This window comes from Paroedura picta, chromosome 14, assembly GCF_049243985.1.
Source record: "Paroedura picta isolate Pp20150507F chromosome 14, Ppicta_v3.0, whole genome shotgun sequence".
NCBI lineage: Eukaryota > Metazoa > Chordata > Lepidosauria > Squamata > Gekkonidae > Paroedura > Paroedura picta.
In genome coordinates this window covers 474,551-502,318 of record NC_135382.1, presented here as the reverse complement: position 1 = coordinate 502,318, position 27,768 = coordinate 474,551, and the positions used below count along the sequence as shown (strand labels likewise).

The following is a 27,768-nucleotide window of genomic DNA, read 5'->3' as shown; positions in this document are numbered from 1 at the left end:
ATACCATTGCCAGGACTTTGGACACACCAATACAATACAATACAAACAATACAAAAACCTTTAATGGTATCCATAATAAACAGTATACAAAACAGTTCTGGAAACACAGATCTATAAAGCTGTAAGAAAAATTACAGCAGGCAAGGGAGCAGCAAATACAAAAAGATAAAACCAGTGACCTTTACATCTTTACCCTGTGGGTCATTAATACAGATAAAAACTTGGCTACCCGTTCAGTGGTTTCTGAGCAATTATCAATAAGCAGCAACTCAAGAGCCCTGCCATCTGTGACCTTAGGAAAAGGTAAAAGGAGATCAGGTCAGAACGTTGGTTGTTATACAACTCACATCACAGAATGATATGACAAATTGAGTCTGGTTCTGTATGGCAATACCCGCAAATTCTTTCATTCTCCTATACCTGCCTTCTACCATTGCAGAGGGAAATACGTTTAGTCTGGCTAACATAAATGCTCTGCAATTCAAAGGTATTATAAGGTTAGAAAAATAATGTGCTATAGAGTTTGGGGAATAGGATAGACCAAGAGCTCGTAGAGAGCACGGCCCCCCTGCACCATCATAGATTATCTGGAGATCAATATCCAGGATTCTTCTTTGGGACACACCATTTAATTGGCTACTGGTTGTCTTGGGAGTTGCTGGGGAACTCTTTACATGGGATTCATTTTGGGGGTATATTCTTATCCATGCCTCTGTGTCCTGAAGGTAAATTTCTAATGCTGGAATTCAGATGATAAAGTCTGTTGCCAGAAATCTTTGTACCTAGGTATGCTGCTTTCTATCCAAGCCAAGATTGGACGTCAAGTTTTGGACTCTCTAACAGTTAACATTATAGTAACTCTGCAATATAGTACCAGTGACACTTTCAAAAATTTACACATGTCAAGTTCCATTTAGCTTCTCTGAGACACTTCATATGCTACTTTGACTCTAAGTGTGGGAACAGTGAAAGGTAAATATACTAGCTCTTAGAAAAGAAAGGCATGTGAACTGACATAAATAATCCCATTTGTTTATTTATCTGCAGACAAACGTGAAGTGAAGGTGGGAGAATATAATGCTGTAGCTGATACACTGGAAATCATCAACAACTCCATCAAGTTCCAAGGTAAGGCATAAGGGAACAGTCCCCAACAAAGGTGGGCCCCTAGTATACAGATGAGCTTTGTTAGTTGAAACAGGATCTAAGATGACTAGAGCATATTTGGAGGAAAGCTCATGACAAAGTGTCGAGAACATCCTACAGGGCATTTATGAAAGCCTATGAGATGGCAGTGAAGTCAGGAAAACACAACGTTTACTTGGCTTCCATTGCATCTTTAAACTCGTGCTCAGCACAATTATTTAGGGTAATTCAGTCAATCACCACCCTTGAAGATGGGTGCCAAAACAGAAATAAATTGGAAATCAGCTATGAGGTATTCTTCTACATCTATGCTATGAGTCATTTGCTAGCTATTTGTGGGAAAAGTCTTGATCCTCCATCGTGACCTTCTGCCAACACAGAACACAACAGAGGTCACTTGGTCACCTTTGAAAGAAACACTAGATGGTTTCAGATGCCTCTCGTTGACTGAAGTGGACAGGATACTGACTTTGAGGAGGCCAATTACATGCCCCCTAAAACTCTGCCCTTCATGGCTAATCAAAAGGCTGAAAAAGAGGATAGGAACCCCCTTCCAGGAGATAATCAACCGCTATCTCTGAACTGGAAAATTCCTGAAGGAGGCAGTGGTATGGCCTCTGCTGAAGAAAGCATCTCTGGAACTGGGAGAAGGAGGAAGTGGTCAGGAGCTGACTGAGGAGCTCACTGCTAGCTCCGCCCTCTGCTGAGGGGGCCTTTGTGATGTAAAAGGCTCTTGCTTGCCAGAGGCGTGCACCTTTGGCATGCACAAAATTTCAAAAACAAAGGACTCATGGTTTCTTGATCAAGCCAGAAGACTCTGTAATGAGCCAAAGGACAAGAGCTAAAGGACTCTTGGCTGTTGGCTTTTTGCCGGAGGATCAAGCCAAACGATTCAGTGAAGTGCAGGACTGTTTGAGAAGCATTTTGGATGAATAAAAGTGTCTTGACATCTGAAAAAGCTGAGGCGGTGACATGTACCGTCTGTGGCATGTTTGTCTCCTTACCTCAGGGTGATGGCTTTTACACATGGGAGCAAGTGTAAATTAGTGACTCTGTTGGAGGAGAAGGTTCAGGGATTAGTGGAATGCTTGAATGCACTGCAACATATAAAGGAGGGTGAAGAGTTCTTGGACAGAACTCATGAAACACTCTTGAAAGAGCAAGTGCAGGACGAGGGAAAGCTATCAAAACACACACAGGAGCACCTTACACATGAGGGTAATGAATGGAAGTCTGTTACACATAGGTATAGGAGAATAAGGAGGAGGTCTGCCCCATTGATGCTCAGCAATTGGTTCCAGCATCTGCCTAAATATGTTGATTCTGGAACACAGGAGCATGAGCAATTCCCCAAGCCCCCACAAAGACCAGGAGATGTTACAGGCCCCCACAGGTGACAGTTCTAGGTCTGCTCGTACAAAGAAACAGGTACTGGTAATTAGGGATTATCTGCTGAGAGGTGTAGAGGCCAAAGTGTGTAGACCAGATTTGTTGCCTTGAGAAGTCTGCTGCCTACCTGGTGCACGCATCAAGGATGTCACAGAATGGCTGGACAAGCTCATCACACCCACAGATCATGACCCCTTCCTTCTAATCCATGTAGGGACAAATAATACTGCCCAGAACTGTTCCACATGATATTCTTGTTCACAAGTTGGTAAAATGCGGTATGGAACCTAATTCAGTCAGGTGGATCAATAACTGGTTAAAAAATCATACCCAGAGGGTACTTGTTAATGGTTCAGCATCTTCTTGGAAATTGACAAGTGGAGTACCCCAAGGATCTGTCCTGGGGCCAGATATATAACTTACATGGAACATTATAAAGACTATGGCCCATTATGCACGGGGGGGATAGCGCACATTCGGGGTGGAATGGCGGCGACTAAAATCATCGATAACACACGGAGCCGGCTGCAACTGGCTGCAGATTCGGTGCATGCCACTGAAAAAGCCGTGTTAGCGAAACGCGGAAGAAAGCGCAGTTTCCGGGTGAACGGGGCACAACCAGAAGCGGCGCTAGGGTCGCCGCATGCATAATCGGTTACTCTGGGTTTTGCCGCCATTGTGTCCCGTCCCATGCATAAGCGGTTTGCTTCACTTCTTCCCCCTCCGTGTTTTCCATGTGACCTGAAATCGCCATTTCGGCAGCCGTGCATAACGGGCCTGTAACATCAAAATAACTTTCAATAAAGCACCAAAATATTACAAATTCACATTTATAATATAAACTAGAAATTAAGCCCGCTGTAAGTAAAATACATCGGGCGCTAGGAATGGGAGGGAGAAAAGAGGGGAAGGGGTGGAGGAAGAGATGGAGAGAAGGGAGAAGAAAAGGAAGTGAGGGAGGACGTAAGGCGGGAAGACAGGAAGCAAGTGAGAGGGAGAGACAGAGAGAGAGGAAGGAGATGAAGAGATTAAGCAACAAAGTAGGAAGGAAGGAAGGAAGGAAGGAAGGAAGGAAGGAAGGAAGGAAGGAAGGAAGGAAGGAAGGAAGGAAGGAAGGAAGGAAGGAAGGAAGGAAGGAAGGCAGGCAGGCAGGCAGGCAGGCAGGCAGGCAGGCATGCAGACAATGGGGTAGGTGGACTGGGATGGGGCAGGGGTATGTGAGATGGGGCCGGTGGTCGCTGGGGCGAGGGGGGGGAGATGTGCGTATGTGTGTCTCTGTGTGGGTGCAAGCGGCATCATAGCATGGGGGGATCGTGGGTGCGAGGTGGGGTGGGGGAAGAGTGGTGTGTCGGTGCGTGTGTCGGTGCAAGGGGCGTCGGAGTACGGGGTGATCACGAGAGCGAGATGAGGTGGGAGGGGAAGAGCGGTCTGTCTGTGCGTGTGTGCAAGGGCCGTCGGAGCGCGGAGGAATTGCGGGAGCGAAGTGGGGTGGGAGGGGAAGAGCTGTGTTTGTGCGTGTGTGCAAGGGGCGTTTGAGCGCGGGGGGATTGCGGGAATGAGGTGGGGTGGGAGGGGAAGAGCGGTGTGTGTGTGTGTGCAAGTGTGTGTGTGCAAGGGGCATCGAGCACGGGGGATCGTGGGAGCAAGGTGGGGTGGGAGGGTAAGAGCGGTGTGTGTGCACATGAGTGGGTGCAAGGGGCGTTGGAGCGGGGGGATCACGGGCGCAAGGTGGGGTGGGAGAGGAAGAGCCGTGTGTGTGTACGCGTGTGTGCAAGGGGCATCGGAGCGCGGGGGAGTTCGCAGGCGCGAGGTAGGGTGGGAGGGGAAGAGGGGTGTCTTCTGGGCCAGATGAACTATATCCAAGGGTACTAAAAGAACTTGCAGATCTCATCTCTGAACCTCTGTCCATTATTTTTTACACTTCTTGTCCCCATCTTCAAGAAAGGGAAAAAGGAGGATCCGGGTAATTATCGACCCGTCAGCTTGACATCTGTAGCTGGCAACATTTTGGAACAAATCATCAAACACTCGGTCCTTGAGCAGCTGGAACTGAGAGCTGTGATTTCTAAGACTCAGCATGGGTTTCGCAAAAACAAGTCATGTCAGACCAACCTTATCTCTTTTTTCGAGCAAGTGACTACCTTGCTGGATCGGGGGAATGCCGTGGACATAGTTCATCTGGATTTCAGTAAAGCTTTTGACAAGGTTCCACATGATATTCTTGTTGACAAGTTGTTAAAACGCGGTATGGATCCTTGTCAGTTGGATCAAGAACTGGTTGACAAATCTGTCCTGGGGCATGTATTGTTCAATATATTTATAAATGATTTGGATGAGGGATTAGAGGGGATACTTATTAAATTTGCAAATTAAACTGGGAGGGGTAGCAAACACAACTGAAGACAGCAACAGAATACAGGATGATCTTGATAGGCTCGAGAAGTTCAATAGCGACAAATGTAAAGTTCTGCATTTAGGTAGGCAAAACCAAATACACCAATATAAGATGGGGGAGACTTGTCTTGGCAGTAGCATGTGCAAAAAGGATCTAGGAGTCTTAGTAGACCATACATTGAACATGAGTCAGCAGTGTGACTCAGTGGCTAAAAAGGCAATTGGGATTTTGGGCTGTATCAAATGTATTGTGTCCAGATCACGGGAGGTGGTGGTACCGCTTTACTCTGCTCTGGTTCGGCCTCACTTGGAGTACCGTGTTCAGTTTTGGACACCCCAATTGAAGAGGGATGTTGACAAACTGGAACGTGTTCAGAGGAGGGCAACAAAGATGGTGAGGGGTTTGGAGACCAAGACATATGAAGAAAGGTTGAGGGAGGTTGGTCTGTTTAGCCTAGAGAGAAAACAACTGAGAGGGGATCTGATAACCATTTTCAAGTATTTAAAAGGGTGCCATATGGAGGATGGAGCAGAATTGTTCTCTCTTGCCCCAGAGGGACAGACCAGAACAATTGGGATGAAATTAATTCAAAAGAAATTCTATCTAAGCATCCGGAAGAAGTTCCTGACAGTTAGAGTGGTTTCTCAGTGGAACAGGCTTCCTCGGGAGGTGGTGGGTTCTCCATCTTTAGAAAGTTTTAAACAGAGGCTGGATAGCCATCTGACGGAGAAGCTGATTCGGTGAAGGCAAAGAGGTGGCAGGTTACAGTAGATGAGCGATTGGGATGTGAGTGTCCTGCATAGTGCTGGGGGTTGGACTAGATGACCCACAAGATCCCTTCCAACTCTATTATTCTATGATCCTATGATTCTAGAACAGCATGGAACATATTAAGAAAGAATTGGCACAGGTTGTATTTTCATCAGTTCTTCCTGTAAGTGGCCATGACTTAAGAAGAGAGAGAAAGAGAATGCAATGACTGACTACGTCACTGGTGTTGGTACGAAAACTTTGGATTCCTGAATCATGCTCTATGATGGCAATATGAGGGGCTATGATTGGGAGATGGTTAGCACCTCACGACGGATAACGTATTTTTAGGAGAACCCTTCTATACTTAGTGAAGAGGGCTTTAAGCTAAATCCAAAGGGGAAGCAAGACGTAAATTCAGAACTTGGTGTGATGGCAAGAACTCAAGATGAGAAGACTGCAAATCTACAGGGAACGGCACATAAGCAGGGAACTACTAACTTACAAGGAAGTTAAAAAAACAAAACTCTAGGGCACACAAAGGATGGATTACAATTTGTAGTTGTTGTTAGGTGCAAAGTCTTGTCCGACCCATCACAACCCCATGGACAATGATCCTCCAGGCTTTCCTGTCCTCTACCATTCCCCGGAGTCCATTTAAGCTTGCACCGACTGCTTCAGTGACTCCATCCAGCCACCTCATTCTCTGTCGTCCCCTTCTTCTTTTGCCCTCGATTGCTCCCAGCATTAGGCTCTTCTCCAGGGAGTCCTTCCTTCTCATGAGATGGCCAAAGTATTTGAGTTTCATCTTCAGGATCTGGCCTTCTAAGGAGCAGGCAGGCTGATCTCCTCTAGGACTGACCTGTTTGTTCGCCTTGAAGTCCAAGGGACTCGCAAGGGTCTTCTCCAGCACCAGAGTTCAAAAGCCTCAATTCTTTGACGCTTGGCCTTCCTTATAGTCCAACTTTCGCAGCCATACATTGCCACTGGGAATACCATAGCCTTGACTAGATGCACTTTTGTTGGCAGGGTGATGTGTCTGCTTTTTAGGATGCTGTCTAGATTTGCGATAGCTTTCTTTGCTGCAGTCCCCATCTGCACTGATCTTGGAGCCCATGAAAATAAAATCTGTCACTATCTCCATTTCTTCCCCATCTATTTGCCAGGAATTGAGAGGGCTGGATGCCATGATCTTCGTTTTCTTGATGTTGAGTTTCAAGCCAACTTTTGCACTCTCCTCCTTCACCTGCATCAACAGGCTCTTTAGTTCCTCTTCGCTTTCTGCTATTAGAGTGGTATCATCTGCATATCTGAGGTTGTTGATATTTCTCCCTGCAATCTTGATCCCAATTTGTGACTCATCTAACCCTTCATTTCTCATGATGTGCTCCGCATACAAGTTAAATAGGCAAGGCGACAGTATACAGCCTTCCCAAACTTCTTTCTCAATTTTGAACCAATCCGTAATTCCATGCTTGGTTCTCACTGTTGCTTCTTGACCTGCATATAGGTTTCTCAAGAGACAAATAAGATGCTCTGTTATTCCCATCTCTTTAAGAACTTGCCACAATTTGTTGTGCTCCACACAATCAAAGGCTTTAGCATAGTCAATGAAGCAGAAGTAGATGTACTTCTGGTACTCCCTAGCTGCCTCCATGATCCAGCGTATGTTGGCAATGTGATCTCTAGTTCCTCTGCCTCTTCAAAATCCTGCCTGTACGTTTGGAAGTTCTCGGTCCACATATTGCTGGAGCCTAGCTTGTAGGATTTTGAGCATAACTTTGCTAGCATGATTGCAACGGTGCGGTAGTTTGAATATTCTTTGGCATTGCCCTTCTTTGGGATTGGAATGTAAACTGACCTTTTCCAATCCTGTGGCCATTGTTGAGTTTTCCAAGTATGCTGGCATATTGTGTGTAGCACTTTTACTGCATCGTCTTTTAAGATTTTGAATAGTTCTACTGGAATGCTGTCACCACCACTAGCTTTATTGTTGCTCAGACTTCCTAAGGCCCATTTGACTTCACATTCCAGGATGTCCGGCTCCAGATCAGTTATTACCCCATTGTGGTTATCAGGGATGTTAAGCTCGCTCTTGTATAGTTCCTCTGTATAATTTTGCCACCTTTTTAAAATCTGCCTCTGTGAGGTCACTACCATTTTGGTCCCTTATCATACCCTTCTTTGCATGAAACGTTCTCTTCATATCTCCAATTTTCTTGAAAAGATCTCTGGTCCTCCCCATTCTATTGTTTTCTCCTATTTGTTTGCACTGTTCATTTAAGAAGGCATTCTTATCTCTTCTAGCTTTTCTCTGGAATTCTGCATTCAATTGGGTGTATCTTTTTCTTTCTCCCTTGCCTTTCACTTCCTTTCTCTCCTTAGCTATTTGTAAAGCTTCCTCAAACAGCCATTTTGATTTCTTGCATTTCTTTTTCTTTGGGATGGTTTTAGTTGCTACCTCTTGTACAATATTACGAACCTCTGTCCATAGTTTTTCAGGCACTCTGTCTATCAAATCTAATTTCTTAAATCTAGTTGTCACCTCTACTGTATATTCATCAGGATATGATTTAATTCATATCTGAGTGGCCTAGTGCTTTTCCCTACTTTCTTCAATTTAAGCCTAAGTTTTGCAACAAGAAGCTGATGATCTGAACCACAATCAGCTCCTGGTCTTGTTTTTACTGACTGTATTGAACTTTTCCGTCTTTGGCTGCAGAGCACATAGTGAATCTGATTTCTGTGTTGACCGTCTGGTGATGTCCATGTGTAGAGTCATCTCTTGGGTTGCTGGAAAAGAGTGTTTGCTATGACCATTGTATTCTCTTGACAAAATTCTACCAGCCTGTGCCCTGCTTCATTTTGTACTCCAAGGCCAAACTTGCCTGTTGTCCCAGTTATCTTTTGGCTTCTTACTTTAGCATTCCAATCCCCCATGATGATAAGCACATCATTTTTTGGCGTTGCTTCTAGAAGGTTTTGGATTCGAACTGAGATCATTCTGTCATTTTGGGTATTGTATCCCAAGACTGCTTTTCCTACTCTCTTATTGATTATGAAGGCTACTCCATTTCTTCTGTGAGATTCTTGTCCACAGTAGTATACCTGATGGTCATCTGAATGAAATTCACCCATCCCTGTCCATTTTAGTTCACTGATTCCTAAAATGTCAATGTTCAGTCTTGTCATCTCTTGTTTGACCACATCCAGCTTGCCTTGATTCATGGATCTGACGTTCCAGGTTCCTATGGAATAAAAATCTTTACAGCATCGGACTGTCTTTTCGCCACCAGTTACTTCCACAACCGAGCATCCTTTCGTCTTTGGCCCAATCGCTTCATTCATTCTGGTGCTACTCGTACTAGCCGTCTGTTCATCCCCAGTAGCATATTGGACGCCTTCCGACCTGAGGGGCTCATCTTCCGGCATCATATCGTTTTGCCTTTTGACCAAGAATGTCATATCTCAAAAAAAAATCTGAGAGAGCTATTTAGACAGGCCCCATTGTCAGAGGATCAGACTATTATCCACAGTTACTTTGAACAAAAAAAACAGTATAATTGTCTTATCCGAGAGAAAAAACGGCTTTACTCTCACGATAATTGGGACCGCCTGTTTGACATTGTTAAATCCAAAAATTCCAAAGCATTCTGGTCAGCTGTAAGAGGACCCTTGAGGGGGAAGACTGATAATTTAGAACTTATTATTGCCCCCCAAGTTTGGGTTGGTCATTTTTCTGCTCTATTTAATGTCCCAGCAGCTCCAGAAAATCTGCTGAATGACTCCATCCCAACTAATGTCCCTAGATGGTCCCCAGTTTTGCCTGACGAAGTAGAGGAACTAATTCTGAGCCTTAAGATAGGCAAAGCCCCAGGCCAGGATGCCCTTTCAGCTGAACTTCTAAAAAACAACCCTAAATGGTGGGCTCCTCCTTTGGCCAACTTATTTACCTTAATTGACTTACATGGGATTGTCCCAAGTTCTTGGTTGAATTCAATCATTATTCCCATGTTTAAAAAGGGTGACCATAATGACCCTAATAATTTTAGACCTATTAGTTTATTATCAATTATAGGTAAGATTTATGCAAAACATCTCGAACGGCGCCTAACTGATTGGGCTCGCTCTCAAAGAATTATAGGTCCTGAACAGATTGGTTTCTTGCAGGGTAACTCTACTATAGATCATTGTTTAACTCTCTCATGCCTGGCCGAGAAATATACGTCCCAAAATGGTAAGAGGCTATACACAGCTTTTATAGATCTTAAAAGTGCCTTTGATAAGATAGATAGGGATATGCTCTGGAATAAATTGCGATCAATGGGTATGGAACCGAGACTTGTGTTTCTCATCAAAAAACTTTATGTGTCCACCTCCTGCCAAGTCCGGTATTCTTCAAAGGGAGACTTAACCTCTAAGATTTCAATGACCATTGGAGTTAAGCAAGGCTGTATTCTGGCCCCCTTGTTGTTCAATTTATTCATTAATGATTTAGCGTTAAAACTGGAACCAATTAATGGTCATCCCCCAAAACTTGGTTCCCAGCATATTCCTTTGTTGTTGTATGCCGACGATACTACAATACTCTCATATACAAGGGTTGGCTTACAACGATACTTATCCACCTTTTACCAATATTGCCAAGATAATAAGTTAGTAATTAACTATGGTAAAACAAAAGTTTTGGTTTTCTCTAAGAGCTGGCATGCAATGACTTGGTCTATTGGAGGCACTTCAATAGAACAAGTCAAAACATTTAAGTATCTAGGTGTTACCTTCCAGTATAACCAGAAATGGAGCTCCCACTGCCAATGAGCTATCAATCTGGCCAAATCCTCATCTTCTTTGATAAAACAGTTCTTTTTCTCTGCGAAAGGTAACCAATTTATCCCTGCAGCAATTAAAATTTTTAATGCCAAAGTAATGTCCCAGCTCCTGTTTGGATGCCCCTTATGGGTTCCTGCCTTTAATAAATCTATTGAGGGTGTTCAATCTGCTTTCTATAGGCAAATTGCAGGGGTTCCCAACTGTGTCTCCTACCATGCCATTTGCGCAGAATTTGGCCAAATTAGGGTAGAGACAAGGGCCTGGATAGCTACTTTTAAATTTTGGGTCAGACTGTTTTTTAGAATAGAAACTGGCAGCCTTTTGTCTAAAAAGTGACCCTCTTAAATTTCAATGGTTCCAGGCTATTGAACAAAAATTAGTCTCCATTGGCATCGATCTGAACTCCCTTCTACCTCTGGAAGAAAAATGTATCTTCCGGATTATTAAACAGAGAATTTTAGACCATGAGCAGCAGGAACTCATACCTACCCAGCCTCGAGTCTGCTCACCAGCATTCTTTGGCATCATTATGCAGAGAAATATTATGCCTACATATTTGCATCTCCTTGATGTCCCACCCCTGAGAAGAGCTTTTCTCCTCGCACGAATGAATGCTTTCCCCTCAAAGGTCTTAGAGGGAAGATTCCACCATATCCCATACTATGCGAGACTCTGTCCGTGTGGTTCTGGTTGCCCTGACTCTGTCTCACACATTTTGTTAGATTGCCCCTTATATGAGCAGTGTCGGGATGACAGCTTTGTTGCCTTGCTGGGAAACAAGCCTTCTGTAAGTAAATCTATGACCTTGCAATTTCTGCTCTCTGACAAAGACCCAGAGATAACCATTTTAGTTGCCAGAGTTTTAACTAAGATGCTTTTATAATATGCTGCCTACCTTGTATTTTATCTCTTATAGTTTATTTAATCATTTTAAGATCTGTTTGGTCATGTAACCCCATTTTATTATTTTGTTGAAATTTTAAACCCTATTTTTATATGTCTTATACATTTTATGCCAATAAAAGGTTACTGATTGATTGATTTTGGAAGTATTCATTGGGTTTTCATGGCAAAGGTACTGGAGTGGTTTGCCATTTCCTTCTCCAGTGGATCACCTTTTGTCAGAGCTCTCAGATATGACCTGTCTGTTTTGGGTGGCCCTGCGCGGCATTGCTCATAGCTTCATTGAGCTACGCAAGCCCCCTTGCCATGGCAAGGCAGCGATCCTTGAAGGGAGTGATCCTTGAAGATTACAATATCTCTACACTAATGCACAGAGTATGGGAAACAAGCAGGAGGAACTATTAGTCCTAATAGAGGAAGGGGTTGTTGTTGTTAGTTGCGAAGTCGTGTCCAACTCATCACAACCCCATGGACAATGTATCTCCAGGCCTTCCTGTCCTCTACCATTCCCCGGAGTCCATTTAAGCTCGCACCCACTGCTTCAGTGACTCCATCCAACCAACTCATTCTCTGCCATCCCCTTCTTCTTTTGTCCTCAATCGTTCCCAGCGTTAGGTTTTTCTCCAGGGAGTCCTTCCTTCTCATGAGGTGGCCAAAGTATTTGAGTTTCATCTTCAGCATCTGGCCTTCTAAGGAGCAGTCAGGGCTGATCTCCTCTAGCACTGACCGGTTTGTTCGCCTTGCAGTCCAAGGGACTCGCAAGAGTCTTCTCCAGCACCAGAGTTCTAAAGCCTCAATTCTTTGACGATCGGCCTTCCTCCTGGTCCAACTTTCACAGCCATACATTGCAACTGGGAAGACCATAGCCTTGACTAGATGCATTTTTGTTGGCAGGGTAATGTCTTTGCTTTTTAGGATGCTGTCTAGATTTGTCATAGTTTTCCTCCCCAGGAACAGGCGTCTTTCTTTGCTGCAGTCTCCATCTGCAGCAAATAAAATCTGTCACTACCTCCATTTCTTCCCCATCTATTTGCCAGGAATTGAGAGGGCCGGATGCCATGATCTTGGTTTTCTTGATGTTGAGTGTCAAGCCAACTTTTGCACTCTCCTCCCTCACCCGCATGAACAGGCTCTTTAGTTCCTTTTCACTTTCTGCCATTAGAGTGATATCATCTGCATAACTTTGCTAGCATGAGAAATGAGTGCAATGGTGCGGTAGTTTGAACATTCTTTGGCATTGCCCTTCTTTTGGATTGGAATGTAAACTGATCATTTCCAATCCTGTGGCCACTGCTGAGTTTTCCAAATTTGTTAGCATATTGAGTTTAGCACTTTTCTGCAGCATCTTTTAAGTTTTTGAATATTTCTACTGGAATGCCTCACCACCACTAGTTCAGTTAGTTTTATTACGATCATAGACCAGCATAAGATGATACAAAAATATCCATTAAAACCAGGAATTAAAGCATCTTAAAAATAACAATAGAAAATAGAATAAGGTAGATAAACACAGCTGTCCAGTTCACTTAAAACAGACCGTTCTATTACGAATTTTGATCGCTGCTGTGCAGAATTTGGCAACTCTATAAGTTGTGTTATTTTCTATATCTACAAGCAGCAGAGAAATGTAAAATTCTGCTGAGCGCCCTGGGAATCTGCCTAGCAGCGGAAGAATTAGACTAGTTCGAATCTCATTATAGAATCGACATTGAAAGAGAACATGTTCCATGGTTTCTACATGCCCAGAGCCACAGGTGCATTTCCTTTCAGTATAGGGTATTTTCTTATATTTTCTTTCTAATACCGCTGAAGGGAAGGCATCACAGCGTGCCAAAGTGAAGGCCCTCCTATGACTAGGTACTTCAAGCTTGGCCAGATATGTCATAGGGTAAGATGAATATCTATTGGGTTCACTAATAATGAAAGATGGGTTATTAGCTAGGTCCTATTGGCGTTCTATGTCGGTCAATCTCTGCTTAACAACTTCTTTGGCCTGATCATATCCCATACTCAGGAGAGAACCCCAAGAGTGTGATTTTAGCTCTGATGTTTTGTTGACAAGATGATTGATAGCCATCCTCAGTTGTTAGTGGGGCAAGGCCACGAGGGAAAAAGGACAGTCTAAGCCAGTAATTTAAAGCAGTCAGCCATACTTTAGCCTCCATCTTCTTGAAACCTGTCTCAAGTCTCAGAGTAACATTGGAGACACACTTTGGCACTTGAAGAGCAGATCATAAAAATTTAGATTGAACCTTCTCTAAGGGGGCCAAGTTTGAGAGGGGGCCCAAATGTGTGCCATATAATAGTTGTGACACTGCCTTGGCTTCAAATAATTTGAGTGCTGCAGGTATATATTGTCCACCTTTTGATCTAAAAAACTTAAGAATGGCATTTGCACTTTTCTGTGCGTTGTTGGCCACAGAGTCCCCATGGGCTTTCCAGCTACCAGAGGTCTGAAAGACCACCCCTAAGTATTTGAAATGACAGACCTGTTCATAGAACTGGTCGACTTCATCCTCTTCAGCAGCAGTGGTTGGGGCATAGACCTGGATTACTGTGATGTTGAATGTTTTGCCTTGGATTTGAACTGAGATCATTCTGTCATTTTGGGGATTGTATCCCAAGACTGCTTTTCCTACTCTCTTATTGATTATGAAGGCTACTCCATTTCTTCTGTGAGATTCTTGTCCACAGTAGTATACCTGATGGTCATCTGAATTAAATTCACCCATTCCTGTCCATTTGAGTTCACTGATTCCTAAAATGTCGATGTTCAGTCTTGTCATCTCTTGTCCAGCTTGCTTTGATTCATGGATCTGACGTTCCAGGTTCCTATGGAATAAAAATCTTTATAGCATTGGACTATCTTTTTGCCACCAGTTCCCTCCACAACTGAGCGTCCTTTCGGCTTTGGTCCAGTTGCTTCATTCATTCTGGCACTACTCGTACTAGCCATCTGCCCATCTCCAGTAGCATATTGGACGCCTTCCGACCTGAGGGGCTCATCTTCTGGCGTCATATCATTTTGTCTTTTGAACTTGTCCATTGTGTTTTCATGGCAAAGATACTGGAGTGGTTTGCCATTTCCTTCTCCAGTGGATCAACTTTTGTCAGAGCTCTCTGCTATGACCTGTCCGTTTTGGGTGGCCCTGCATGGCATAGCTCATAGCTTCACTGAGCTACCTAAGCCCCTTTGCCACGAGAAGGCAGCAATCCTTGAAGGGGAGAGGAAGGGGACTATGATCTAATAGGAATCACAGAAACTTGGTGGGATAATACAATTGGAATACTAGAATCAAGGGGTTAAATCTATTCAAGAGGGACAGATAACTAAAGAAGGGGGGAGGTGTTGCAATATACGTTAAGAATCTGCATACTTGTGAAGAAATAGTACCTGAACATGAAAGTTGAATTTAGTGTTTTTGGGTAGATATAAAAGGAGTAGGAAATGAGAGTGGTATTATTGTAGGGGTCTGCTAGAGACCACCAAGCCAGGCAGAGGACTTGGATGAGATTATCCTAGACCAGATTGCAAAATTCTCAATGATGGGGGACACAGTGGTCATGGGTGACTTCAATTATTCAGATATCTGTTGGAAGACCAGCTCTGCTAAAAATGCAAACAGCAATAATTTCTTAACTTGTCTGGCTGACAGCTTCATTTCCCAGAAAGTAGAGAGGGAAACCTGGGGATCTGCTGTTTTAGATATGACTCTCATCAATAGGGAAGAATTGTTAGATAAAGTGGAAGTAGTGGGCACTTGTTGGCTCTTGTTGGCTGTCCATGGTATTCACAGCATCCGTCTCCAACATCCTCCTCCTCCTGTCTTCCTTCTTCGGGGTTCAGCTTTCGCATCCATAGCTTGTTATGGGGAAGGCAATGGCGTTGACTAGCCAGCTCTTTGTATTAAGGCTGATATCTTTGCCTTTCCATATTCGGTTCATGCCTAACATTGCGTTCCAGCCCAGTGCTATTTGCCGTTTGATTTCATGGCTGCATCGACCACTTTGAGTGATCAAAGAAAGATGAAATCATCAATACATTCAATGTTTTCATTGTCAATCATGGCTTTGGTGCTACTGCCAATGGGATGAAATTACTTTAAAAGAAATTCTGTCTAAACACCCGGAAGAAGTTCCTGACAGTAAGAGTGTTTTCTCAGTGGAACAGGCTTCCACGGGAGGTGGTGGGTTCTCCATCTTTGGAGATATTTAAACAGAGACTGGAGAGCCGTCTGACAGGGAGGCTGATTCTGTGAAGGTTCAAGGGGTGGCAGGTGACAGTGGATGAGTGAGAGGGATGTGAGTATCCTGCCTAGAGCAGGGGGTTGGACTAGATGACCCAGGAGGTCCCTTCCAACTCTGTTATTCTATGATTATGTGAGGGCCCAACAACTACTGTTCTGTCTTGCACGTAGCATTTCTAGGGAAGGCACAGGCTGCTTGGCCAGGGAAGGAGAAGGTGCCAGATGGTGAGCTCCTGAAGGGGTGAGTGCTGATTTTTTTTATTTTGTTACTGTGTTGGATGATGTGTGTGAAGGTATATAACTTGCAGGAAAGTGGGGGCCGTTCAAGTAAGTGCCGTGTTTGTCTGCTAATTGCCTGGGTGGCAAGTGGCTGCAGCTGATTGGATTAGGTGGTGGAAGCCTTTGTTGGGGGTCAGCCAGAGGTTTCTGTAGGTATTCAGGGGAGAACAGGAGGATGCAAAGTACTTCTGCAATGGACCACAGTGGCATGACTGGTGATGGAGCTGAGGTGGTGGCCTGCATTGTCAGTGGCATGCTTGTGTCCTTTCCTCAGGGCAAGTGCAATTCCACATGCAGCATCTGTAAGTTGGAAGCTGTACTAGAGGAGAAGGTACAGAGGCTGGAGGCATGACTGTCCATATTGGAATCTATAAAGAAGGGTGAAGAGTTCTTTGACAGAACTTGTGACCCACTTAGTGGGGGGGGGGTCGGAAAAGGCATCTCACGCCATAGAGGAGCGCCCAAAACAGGAGGACAACACATGGAGGAAAGTTGCAAGTAGGTGAAGAAAAATAAGATGTTCTGTCCATTTGAATCTCAGTAATAATTCCAGGATCTGCCTGTACATATCGATACAGGACCAAGGACTGTTCCCCCAATCACCTCAGAGCTCATAAAAATGTTCACGGTCCCCTGTGGATGAGAAGACTAGCTCTTCTGTTCCACAGTGTAGGAAGAGGCAGGTGCTGGTAGTTGGGGAGTGGCTACTGAGAGGGGTGGAGTCAAGAGTAGGTCACCTGGACTTGTTGTCTCGAGAGGCATGCTGTGTATCTGGAACAGGTACCCAGGACGTCACAGAAAGGCGGTAAAGGCACAGAAAGCCCACGGATCGTTGCCCCTTCCTCCACATTCCTGTGGGAACCAATGATCCTGCCTGGTGCAGCATGGAGCACATGAAAAGAGACTTTGGGGAAGGGCCTGGGAGCGCAGGTGGCGTTTTTGTCAGGTCTCCCCGTTAAAGCCATGGCTTAGGAAGGGAAAGAAAAATAATGCAGATAAATGACTGGCAACATCAGTGGTGTCATCATGAAAGGTTGGGATTTTGGGGCCGAATTGTGATGAGGCTGTTCTCTCAGAAGGTGGTTAGCACCTCACCTGGGTAGGGGAAAATGTGTTTATGAAGAGCCTCGCAGACCTGGTGAGGAGGGCTTTAAGCTAAATCCAATGGGAGACAGATTCAAATGAGGAGCCGTGTTGGTCTGAAGAAGTAGCACAATAAAGTCAGAGTCCAGTCAAGCACCTTGAAGACCAACAAAGATTTATTCAAGGCGTGAGCTTTCGAGTGCAGGCCCTCTTCCTCAGACTAAGAAGTTCTCAGTCTGACGAAGGGTGCTTGCACTCGAAAGTCACGCCTTGAATAAATCTTTGTTGGTCTTCAAGGTGCTCCTGGACTCCGACTTTATTTTCCAATGGGGGAATTAGACTTAAATTCAAAACCTAGTTTGATAACAATAACTGTAGATGGGAAACCTGCAGATTTACAGGGAATGGCACATATGCAGGGAACCATTACCTTACGGGTAAATTACAAAAATCACACCATGAGACACACAAATGAAGGATCTACACTAATGCAGAGACTCTGGGAAACAAGGAAGAAGAACTAGAAGTCCTAATAGGGGAGGGGAACAGTGACCTAGTAGGCTTTACAAAAACTTGGTGAGATTAGACTCACAACTGGAATATTAGGATTGAGGGGTACAATTTATTTAAAAGAGACATACAAATAAAGAAAGGGGGAGTAGCAGTGTATGTTAACAGGGTAAAGAAGTACACATTGGAAGTTTTTAAGCAGAGGCTAGATAGTGGTCTGACAGAAATGCTGATATTATGAACTTAGGCAGGTTGTGAGTGGGTGGACAGATTATTGTTGTTAGGTGCGAAGTCGTATCCGACCCATCATGACCCCATGGACAATGATCCTCCAGGCCTTCCTGTCCTCTACCATTCCCCAGAGTCCATTTAAGTTTGCACCTACTGCTTCAGTGACTCCATCCAGCCGCCTCATTTTCTGTCGTCCCCTTCTTCTTTTGCCCTCAATTACTCCCAGCATTAAGCTCTTCTCCAGGGAGTCCTTTCTTTGCTGCAATCCCCATCTGCAGTGATCTTGGAGTCCAGGAAAATAAAATCTGTCACTACCTCCATTTCTTCCCCATCTATTTGCCAGGAATTGAGAGGGTCGGCTGCCATGATCTTCGTTTTCTGGATGTTGAGTTTCAAGCCAACTTTTGCACTCTCCTCCTTCACCCGCATCAACAGGCTCTTCAGTTCCTCTTCACTTTCTGCCATTAGAGTGGTATCATCTGCATATCTGAGGTTGTTGATATTTCTCCCTGCAATCTTGATCCCAATTTGTGGGATCTAATCCCGCCTTTCTCATGATGTGCTCCGCATACAAGTTACATAGGCAAGGACATCCAGCCACTGCTCGCTCTTGTATAATTCTTCTGTATAATTTTGCCACTTAAAAAAAAAATCTTTTCCGTTTGTTAGGTCCCTACCATTTTGGTCCTTTATCATACTAATCTTTGCATGAAACATTCTCTTCATATCTCCAATTTTCTTGAAGAGATCTCTGGTCCTCCCCATTCTATTGTTTTCTCCTATTTGTTTGCACTGTTCATTTAAGAAGGCATTCTTATCTCTTCTAGCTTTTCTCTGGAATTCTGCATTCAGTTGGGTGTATCTTTCTCTTTCTCCCTTGCCTTTCACTTCCCTTTTCTCCTTAGCTATTTGTAAAGCTTCCTCAGACAGCCATTTTGATTTCTTGCATTTTTTTCTTTGGGATGGTTTTAGTTGCTACCTCGTGTACAATGTTACAAACCTCCGTCCACATTTGGACAGGTAGGGATGTGCTATTGTTTGTCTCTTATGGCTCTTCCATGCATACCCAGGGAGTTGCTGATCACAACTGTGGGATGGTAGATGAATTTCCTCCAGGCAAGGCTTTATTCCGGAGATTTTTGGTGATAGGGGGAAATCGCTTGGGCATGAAATTGGGGTCACTGTGGGTAGGCGGGTAGTTGTGAGTTCCTGCATTGTGCAGGGGGTAGGACTAGATAACTCTAGAGATCCTTTCCAACTCCAGATAACTCTAGAGATCCCTTCTATGATGGAAAATGGTTTGTATAAGAAGGAGAATGTGTCTTCAAGCAGCAACCACCTCATAGCTACCACATCCCTGCGGCATTTCAGTAGAACAGAGGTCGTTCTCCATTGCCTTCTTCCATGTAGCAACTCGGTCTTCCTTGGTGGCCTTACATCCATGTACTGATGTACCCGAATCCTCCTGTTCCCCCTTCTTGAAGATGGGGACAATATTTGCCTACCTCCAATCTTCTGCCACATCACCAAGAATTGTCAAAAATAATGGACAGAGATTCAGAAATTATATCTGCAAGTTCTCTTAGTACCCTTGGATGCAGTTCATCTGGCCGAGGGGATTTGTTTTCATTTAAAGATGTTTATAGGCTACCCCTACAGTGATCCTAGGCCACAACTCTCCGCCCTCATCGCGTGTAACAATGTCTCTTTCTTGTACCCTCCATGGTACAACCATGTCCCTCTTCTTTTGCTTACTTTGAATATAACTAAGGAACCCTTTTTTGTTGTTTTCAGCATTTCTTGCTAGCCTAGGCTCTTACTGAGATTTAGGTTTTTTAAAACTCTTCCTGCAAGCATTGGTTATATGTTTATATTCCTCCTTGGTTATAATACCCTCTTTCCATTTCCTAAATGAGTCTTTTTTAATACGCAGTTCTTTTGAAAGCTGCTTATAGAGCCACCCTAGTTCCTTTAGGTTCCTCCCAGTTTTCCTCCCAGTTATGCCTTCAGTATTTCACTTTTGAGAAACTCCCAACCTTCTTGGACTTCCATCTCCTTCAATTTTTCTGACCACAAGATGCTACCCAACATAACTTTAAGTTTGTTTACATTTGCTCTCCTGAAGTCCAGCCTGTATGTGTGACTACATACAGCTTTTCTCTTCCCCAAGATCATAAAGTCCAAAATAACATGGTCACTACTTCCAAGTGTTCCCAGAACGTGTGAACCAGTTCTTCCCTGCTGGTGAGAATCAGCTCTAAAACAGCAGACCCCCTAGTTGCCCCTCCTGCTTTCTTGGAAATGAAGCTGTCAGCAAGAGAAGTCAAGAATGTATTGGACTTTTCATTTTTATTAGAGCTGGTCTTCCAACAGATATCTGGGTAACTGAAATGTCCCAAGACCACTCGGTCCCGTCTTGCTCCCCCATTTGACTTACTTGAAAGCCCTCCTCACCAGGTCCACAAGACACTTCGCAAAGACATTTTTCCCCACCTTCATGAGGTGCAAACCTTCTCCTGATAGAAGAGCCATATCACAGCAGCATGATTCATGGTCCAAAAACCCAAACCTTTCCCAATGTATCTGCATTATTTTTCTTTCCCTTCCTAAGATTTGGGGATTAACAGGAAGAACCAACAACAACACAATCTGCATGCCCAAGTCCATTGTTCCTGCATAAATGAGCAGGAAGGGATATCTTGGGCTTAACAAGTCCCTGGGCTTAACAAGTCTTTCCACCCTTTCTGTGACATCTTTGATTCTCGCGCCAGGTAGACAGCATACCTCCTGAGACAACAAGTCCAGTCAACACACTTTGGCTTCTACTCCTCTCAATAGGGAATCCCCAATTAGCATACGTCTCCTTATCCTAATATGTTGGGGAGCAGAAGAGCTTGTCCTCTCATCCTCAGGGGACTGTGAAACATCTTTTGAGATTGGGGGGGTGGGGTTGGAGAATAGCCCCTGTTCCTGCGGTCCAGAGTCTACAGGCAGAACCTGGAAACAATTTCTGAGAATCAGAGGGGCAGAACATCTCTGTGTTTTTCTACACCTCTGGGTAGCATTCTTCCATCTGTTGTCCTCTTGTATTTGGTTCTCCTCAGATTGGTGAGACACCTTTCCCACCCCTCCCAAATGCCCCCCAGAAAGTACTCCATGAGTTCTTTTCAAGAACTCTTCAGTCTCCTTTTGAGAATAGTGTGGACAGGCATTCTTCTAGCTTCTGTACCTTCTCCTCCAGGAGTGCTACTAACTTGTTCTTGGTCACAGGCACAGGTCCATAGCCAGCTATGCTGCTTCGATCCACTGTGGGTAGAAGCAGACCCCTTCTGCAAACTGTGGAACTCTTACAGAATCCCCTGGCTTGATCCACAGGCTAAGAGCCTCTTACCTCTCACGCTTTGACTTGTGCCTCTGGCAAGCAAGAGCCTTTTATAGCACAAGTGGGCCACTCAGCAGAGGGTGGAGCCAGCAGGCAGCCTCAAGCAAAACTGTCAACTAATGCAAATCAGCGAATGTGATTATCAGCAGTTCCCCATTACCCAGGCAAGGAACAGACAAAAGAATAACAACGTTCAAACAGCCCACAGTCTTTTGCAACCTGTATACCCTCACAGACTGCCCTCACACACGGTAAGAAAGAGAGAAGCACTCACCAGTAGCTCCTGAGCTGGCACTTCCTTCTTCTCCCTGCCTAGCTATTTGTTCAGCCATGGAACTCTGTTTTACTGCACTACTGATTCAAATTCTTTTTCTATGAGTGCAGTTTGATGGCGGGAGGGGCCTCTGGGCTCTCATTGGTGATATGCTCACTTCTCTCAACTGAAAGCCTGCTGGAAGAGCTCCATGTTGGAGGCCTTGTGGGATTTTTTAGCTCTAGCAGGGCCCTGATGTTTTCTGGGAGCTCATTCCACCAGGTAGAGATGAGCACCTTCTTGTTTTGTTCACAGTTCAATTAAATTACTAGCAGTAATTTATTTTTCCTTTTGACATGTTTCAGGAATAGAAGCACCAAAGGACAGAACAATCATCCAGAGTCAACTCCGCAAGATCTCCTTACCTCTCTACAGTATTCTTTCAGCGCTCACTATTCTGGGAATGATCATGGCCAGCGCTTTTTTGTTCTTCAACATCAAAAACCGTAATCAGAAGTAAGAAGGGCAATATGGATGCTTCCATTTTGTCCTGTTATCCTTGTTTGTAAAATAAAGATCACGAGAAGAAAAGGTGCATGTTTCTATCAAAAAGAAACCATTTTTAAAACTGACGTCTTATATTCTAACCTGGGAATGAATGTACTGTATATACTCGCACATAAGCTGAGTTTTCCAGCACAGTTTTTAGCACTTAAAGCAGTGGTCCCCAACCTTTTAATCATCGGGGACAGGTCAACGCTTGACCATTTTACTGAGGCCCAGGGGGGGGGGTAGTCTTTTGCCAAGGGACGTTGCTGCCAACGCCTGAGCCCCTGTTCTACTTGCTTTCCCGCTGGCACCCCTGACTTCCCACCACCCACTGGCGGGGCTCTGCCAGCAGCAGCTGCACAGTGTCATGCCGAGGGGGAGCCCCAGCTATGGCGGCCGCTGGAAAGCACCAAAGGCGAGCCGGCGGCAGAGTGGCAGGGCAGCCCCTGAGGCAGCAGCCGGGGAGGAGGATGAGGAGGAGCCATGGCCCGGTACCGACTGATCAATGGACCGGGACCAGTCTCCGGACCGGGGGTTGGGGACCACTGACTTAAAAGACCTCCTCAGCTTATACGCGGGTAATTGATTAATAGCCCCAGCCAGCCAATCACAGCATTGTATTTGCAACTTGAGCTCTTTGCAAGTGAGCTAGTGGCCTCCAGTTAACCCTTGCCTTCTGCAAACATCTAAAAAACTTAGCTCTTTCCAAGTGAGCTAATTGCTCCCAGCTAACCATTGCCTTCTGCAAATACCTTGAAAGCTTACTCTGGCAGCTTGTAGGACATCAATGATTTGACTGGGGGATTCTGATATTTTCCCCCTTCTTTTCCTAATAGTTCTTTCAAACTATTCTTTTGGTTTCTGTGGATGGGGTGGGTTTTGGGGGTGCTTTGGGATTTACTGTTTCTTCTAGTGTTTCTTCTTTTATTTGAGGGGCAGCATGGTTTGCCTTTTCTTCTTGGGGTTCTGTTTCTTTTAAAAGTTGAATTTTACCGTTCTCTCTTTCAGTTTTAAGTTTTACAGTTCTTTATTTCAGTGTTTTGTTCTGGGGGGGCACTGAAGCCCCAGGTTTAGTAGCGTACTTGTTGTAGTACTTTGGGTACTATTGTTCTGCTCTGGTTTGCTGGCCTGGGGGGGCAGTGTTTTTTGAGCAAGTGACTACCTTGCCTGGGGGGCAATGTTTGGTTCTCCTGCCAGAACAATTCTGTCAGTGCTCTCTCAGGGTGTCTGGCATCAAGAGAGGAAGGGAAGGCAATTGTAAGCTGCTTTTAGACTCCTTTGGTTAGTGAAAAGCGGGGTACAAAAACCAGCAGTTATTTATCCTCTTGACTTTTCTGTATTTGTTGGAGGGAGGCTGTATGGGAAAACCTGTGATGATTGAGCATGGATTAATCGCTTAGGCCACCCTGTAAATTTACCAGTAGCCTGCTGCATTTCCCACCCTCGGCTTATATGCGAGTCAGTAAGTTTGCCCAGTAAGTTTGGTAAAATTAAGTGCCTCGGCTTATATGCGGGTCGGCTTATATGCGAGTATAGACCGTAATTAGCAGGATTAGCCTAAAGCATCCAGGATAAGGTAAGGTGACCATATTTTAACATTGGTAAAGCGGAACACCATTGACCAGGGGGGTTCTTGATTAAAAATTTGGTCTTTATGGAGCAACAAAAAGTTTCATAGAATGCATAGAATGCAAAAATAGTATTGTAATATATATATTTTTAATTTCAACATAAGTACAATTTGCCAGATACCCCCAGATGTCCCTCCAAAAGTGGGACAATCTGGTCACCTTAGGATAAGGATCTCTGCAGCTGTTGCTTGAAGATCACCAGGGAGGGGGATCCCACCACCTCTTTAGGCATCCCAATCCATTATTGAACTACTCTGACTGAATTTTCACCCCTCATATATAGCTGGTACCATTCTACAGGTAATCTAAACCTGTTACTGTGGGTCTTCTCCTCTGCTGCTAACAGGAACCTTTCCCTGCCCTCCTCTGACAACCTTTCAAAGATAGCAATCCTGTCCCCTCTCAACCTCCTCTTCTCCAGGCTGAACATGCCCACGTCCCTCAGCCTTTCCTCATGGGGATTGGCCCCCGGGCCCTGGATCTTTTCATTGCTCTACTCTCCAGCCACTCCATTTTGTCTAAAACTGCTCTCCCCTTTTTTTACTGTTGTATCACACTGTCTGCTGATATTTAGCTTACAGTCTAATAGTACCCCAAGATCTTGTTTGCATAAACTGCTACCCAAAAGTGTATCTCCCTTCCAGTATTCATGCTCCTCATTTTTATGACTCAGATGTAGAACTCTGCACTTCTCCTTCTTGAATTGCATCTTGTTCTCATTTGCCCACTTTAAAACATCTTCAGATCTTGTTTAACTCTATTTCTATCTTCTGGGGTGTTCACTACTCTTCCAAAACTGATGTCATCTGTGAATTTAATGAGGAGTCCCTCCACCCTCTCATCCAGATCATTGATAAAAATGTTGAAAAGTACCAGACCCAATTCCAAGCCCTGTAGCACCCAACTGCTCCGTTGTCAGGAACCAAGTGGTTAAGACTCAGCCAACTCACGCCGCAGACATCACTCTCAGGATTCTTGGGGAAGCTTTAAGTAAAAGTCTTTATTGTGAAGTTAGCAATCAAAGTCCACAACGTGCCTATGCTCCCAGACAGGAAACTTTGACCGAGAAAGAGACATAGGGGATGGCAAAGCATATATACCTGGGCCGTGGGAACTAGGCAAGGGATTTTGTCTTAGATGAGAAGGAGCATTCACACAGGAAAATAGGATCAGAGCATTATTTGATATGGGTAAGTGTTAACCCAGTTCAAACGTCTGTTTTTTAGCCTAGCCAGGGAAGCAGCCTAGAGGAGAGATAGCAAGGAAGTGGGAAGAACCTTTGATATGCAGGAAGAGGCCGAAGGGGAGGGGTGGTGCCTTTGAGCTCTGCCGGGGGGCCAGAGCCCAACTGGGGTTGTCAGGAACAAGTGGGAAACAACCAGATTGTAAAATGCAAAAGTTGGGGCAGGAACCAGAGGTTCATGACATCACCTCCCTCCAATCCAATGAAATACCACTGACAAATATTCTTTGGGGTAGGATTCTCTAACCAGTTCCCTATCCAACCCTCCAAAAATACAGTCAGTGTGGCAAAAACGTAACGCAACACAGGGCATGAGAATGGTGGCCTAGGATCATTGTTAGAACAGTCCACAAACACCTAGTTTCTTTAAATGAAACAAAGTCTTCTGGGCCAGATGAACTATATCCAAGGATACTAAAAGAACTTGCAGATCTCATCTCTGAATCTCTGTCCATTATTTTTTACACTTCTTGGAGAACAGGTGAGGTGCCAGACGATTGGAGGCAGGCAAATGTTGTCCCCATCTTCAAGAAAGGGAAAAAGGAGGATCTGGGTAATTATTGACCCGTCAGCTTGACATCTGTAGCTGGCAAAATTTTGGAACAAATCATCAAACACTCGGTCCTTGAGCAGCTGGAACTGAGAGCTGTGATTTCTAAGACTCAGCATGGGTTTCGCAAAAACAAGTCATGTCAGACCAACCTTATCTCTTTTTTCGAGCAAGTGACTACCTTGCTGGATCGGGGGAATGCCGTGGACATAGTTCATCTGGATTTCAGTAAAGCTTTTGACAAGGTTCCACATGATATTCTTGTTGACAAGTTGTTAAAACGCGGTATGGATCCTTGTCAGTTGGATCAAGAACTGGTTGACAAATCGTACCCAGAGGGTACTTGTTAATGGTTCAGCATCTTCTTGGAAAAGAATGACAAGTGGAGTACCCCAAGGATCTGTCCTGGGGCATGTATTGTTCAACATATTTATAAATGATTTGGATGAGGGATTAGAGGGGATACATTAAATTTGCAGATAACATTAAACTGGGAGGGGTAGCAAACACAACTGAAGACAGCAACAGAATACAAGATGATCTTGATAGGCTCGAGAAGTTCAATAGGGACAAATGTAAAGTTCTGCATTTAGGTAGGCAAAACCAAATACACCAATATAAGATGGGGGAGACTTGTCTTGGCAGTAGCATGTGCGAAAAGGATCTAGGAGTCTTTGTAGACCATACATTGAACATGAGTCAGCAGTGTGACTCAGTGGCTAAAAAGGCAAATGGGATTTGGGGCTGTATCAAATGTATTGTGTCCAGATCACGGGAGGTGATGGTACCGCTTTACTCTGCTCTGGTTCGGCCTCACTTGGAGTACCGTGTTCAGTTTTGGGCACCCCAATCGAAGAGGGATGTTGACAAACTGGAACATGTTCAGAGGAGGGCAACAAAGATGGTGAGAGTTTTGGAGACCAAGATATATGAAGAAGGATTGTGGGAGCTTGGTCTGTTTAGCCTAGAGAGAAAACGACTGAGGGGGGATCTGATAACCATTTTCAAGTATTTAAAAGGGTGCCATATGGAGGATGGAGCAGAATTGTTCTCTCTTGCCCCAGAGGGACAGACCAGAATGAATGGGATAAAATTAATTCAAAAGAAATTCTATCTAAGCATCCGGAAGAAGTTCCTGACAGTTAGAGTGGTTTCTCAGTGGAACAGGCTTCCTCAGGAGGTGGTGGGTTCATTGCCTACTATTTTGCATTCATTTAAGTTCTTCTAACTAAAGTTTTGAGTGTTGACAATCAAAAATAGAGTTGTTACCAAATACAAATGAATTAGTAATACAAGTAAAATCGTAATATAATAACTTATTTTGGACATCAAAAAACACAATCACAATACTAAGTATCAGTACGTATACCAATGCACATACAGTGATGACAGAGTTCCTAGACTTTCCATCTCGCATGCAAAGGCAGGTAGAGCCGGGCACAAGAGTCAGGCCTCATCCTAACAAAATATGACAATCTGTTAAGTTTAATTACATGAAAGAAAAATTTTGCAACAGCCACAGTAATTTTACAGCCCTTTCCTTCCGAAAGGATTTGCAGCTTTCACTGGGATGGGAGACAAGCCATATCATTTATCGAGGGAGAGAGAAACTTTACTATGAATTCATAAAATTTTGGACAGTCCAATAAACAGTGAAGTAAGGTATCAATGCAGTCTAACTTGCCATGCAGTTCTGCCATTGGAATAGAGTTTAAATGAGCTCTTCTATATTTGGGACCTACCCAGCAATTTAAATAAGCTGAATAAGATTTTGAATATGGCAGTCCCAAGAAAAATGAGAACACGGTCTATGAGCTTGTATTCCAACACTTATCTCATTCTTTCGAGGTCTGTCCTTCCCTCCATTCCTTTTTTCCCCTCAGCTGCTCCTGAAGTTCTCTGATCATCCAAATAGGCTTCTTGGATCGCCTACCATGTTTTCGTCTTGCTGGAATCGTCATGGCTTGAGCATGGAATAGCTCTTGTTTAAAGAGAGCCCACCCATCACTTGCTCCTTTCTCTTCCAGCATTCTGGTCCATGGGATGACTCTCGTCATCTCTGAATGCATTAAAGTCTGCCCTATTATCCAGCAGTGGGTGGAGCTAGCAGTCAGTCCTCGTCAGAACTGCAAATCAGCTAATGCAATTAGCTGGAGTCCCCCACCACCCAAGCAAGGGACAGAGAAAAAATCCAACATTCAAACAGCCCCCACTTCCTGCCACCTATATACTCTCACACACTGAGAAAGAAAGCAGCTCCTGAGGGGGGAGGGGGTGGAATGTTGCCAGGTTACCTGTTCTTGTATGTTTTGTGTCCATTTTAATGGGGTTTTAATGGGATTTTTACTGGACGTTTGTAACCCGCCACAAGCCAGTCTATGGGAGCGACCGGGAATA

General features: G+C 44.4%; 1 protein-coding gene across 1 annotated transcript in view; it reads left to right on the top strand.

Moving 5' to 3' along the window:
- GABBR2 (gamma-aminobutyric acid type B receptor subunit 2) overlaps positions 1-27,768 on the top strand; it is a 489,886-nt gene that overhangs the window by 312,680 nt on the left and 149,438 nt on the right. Inside the window, exons 9-10 of the mRNA XM_077309699.1 lie at positions 1,048-1,128; positions 21,764-21,914. Coding sequence (XP_077165814.1) covers positions 1,048-1,128; positions 21,764-21,914 — 232 coding nt within the window. The remainder of the gene's footprint in view (positions 1-1,047; positions 1,129-21,763; positions 21,915-27,768) is intronic.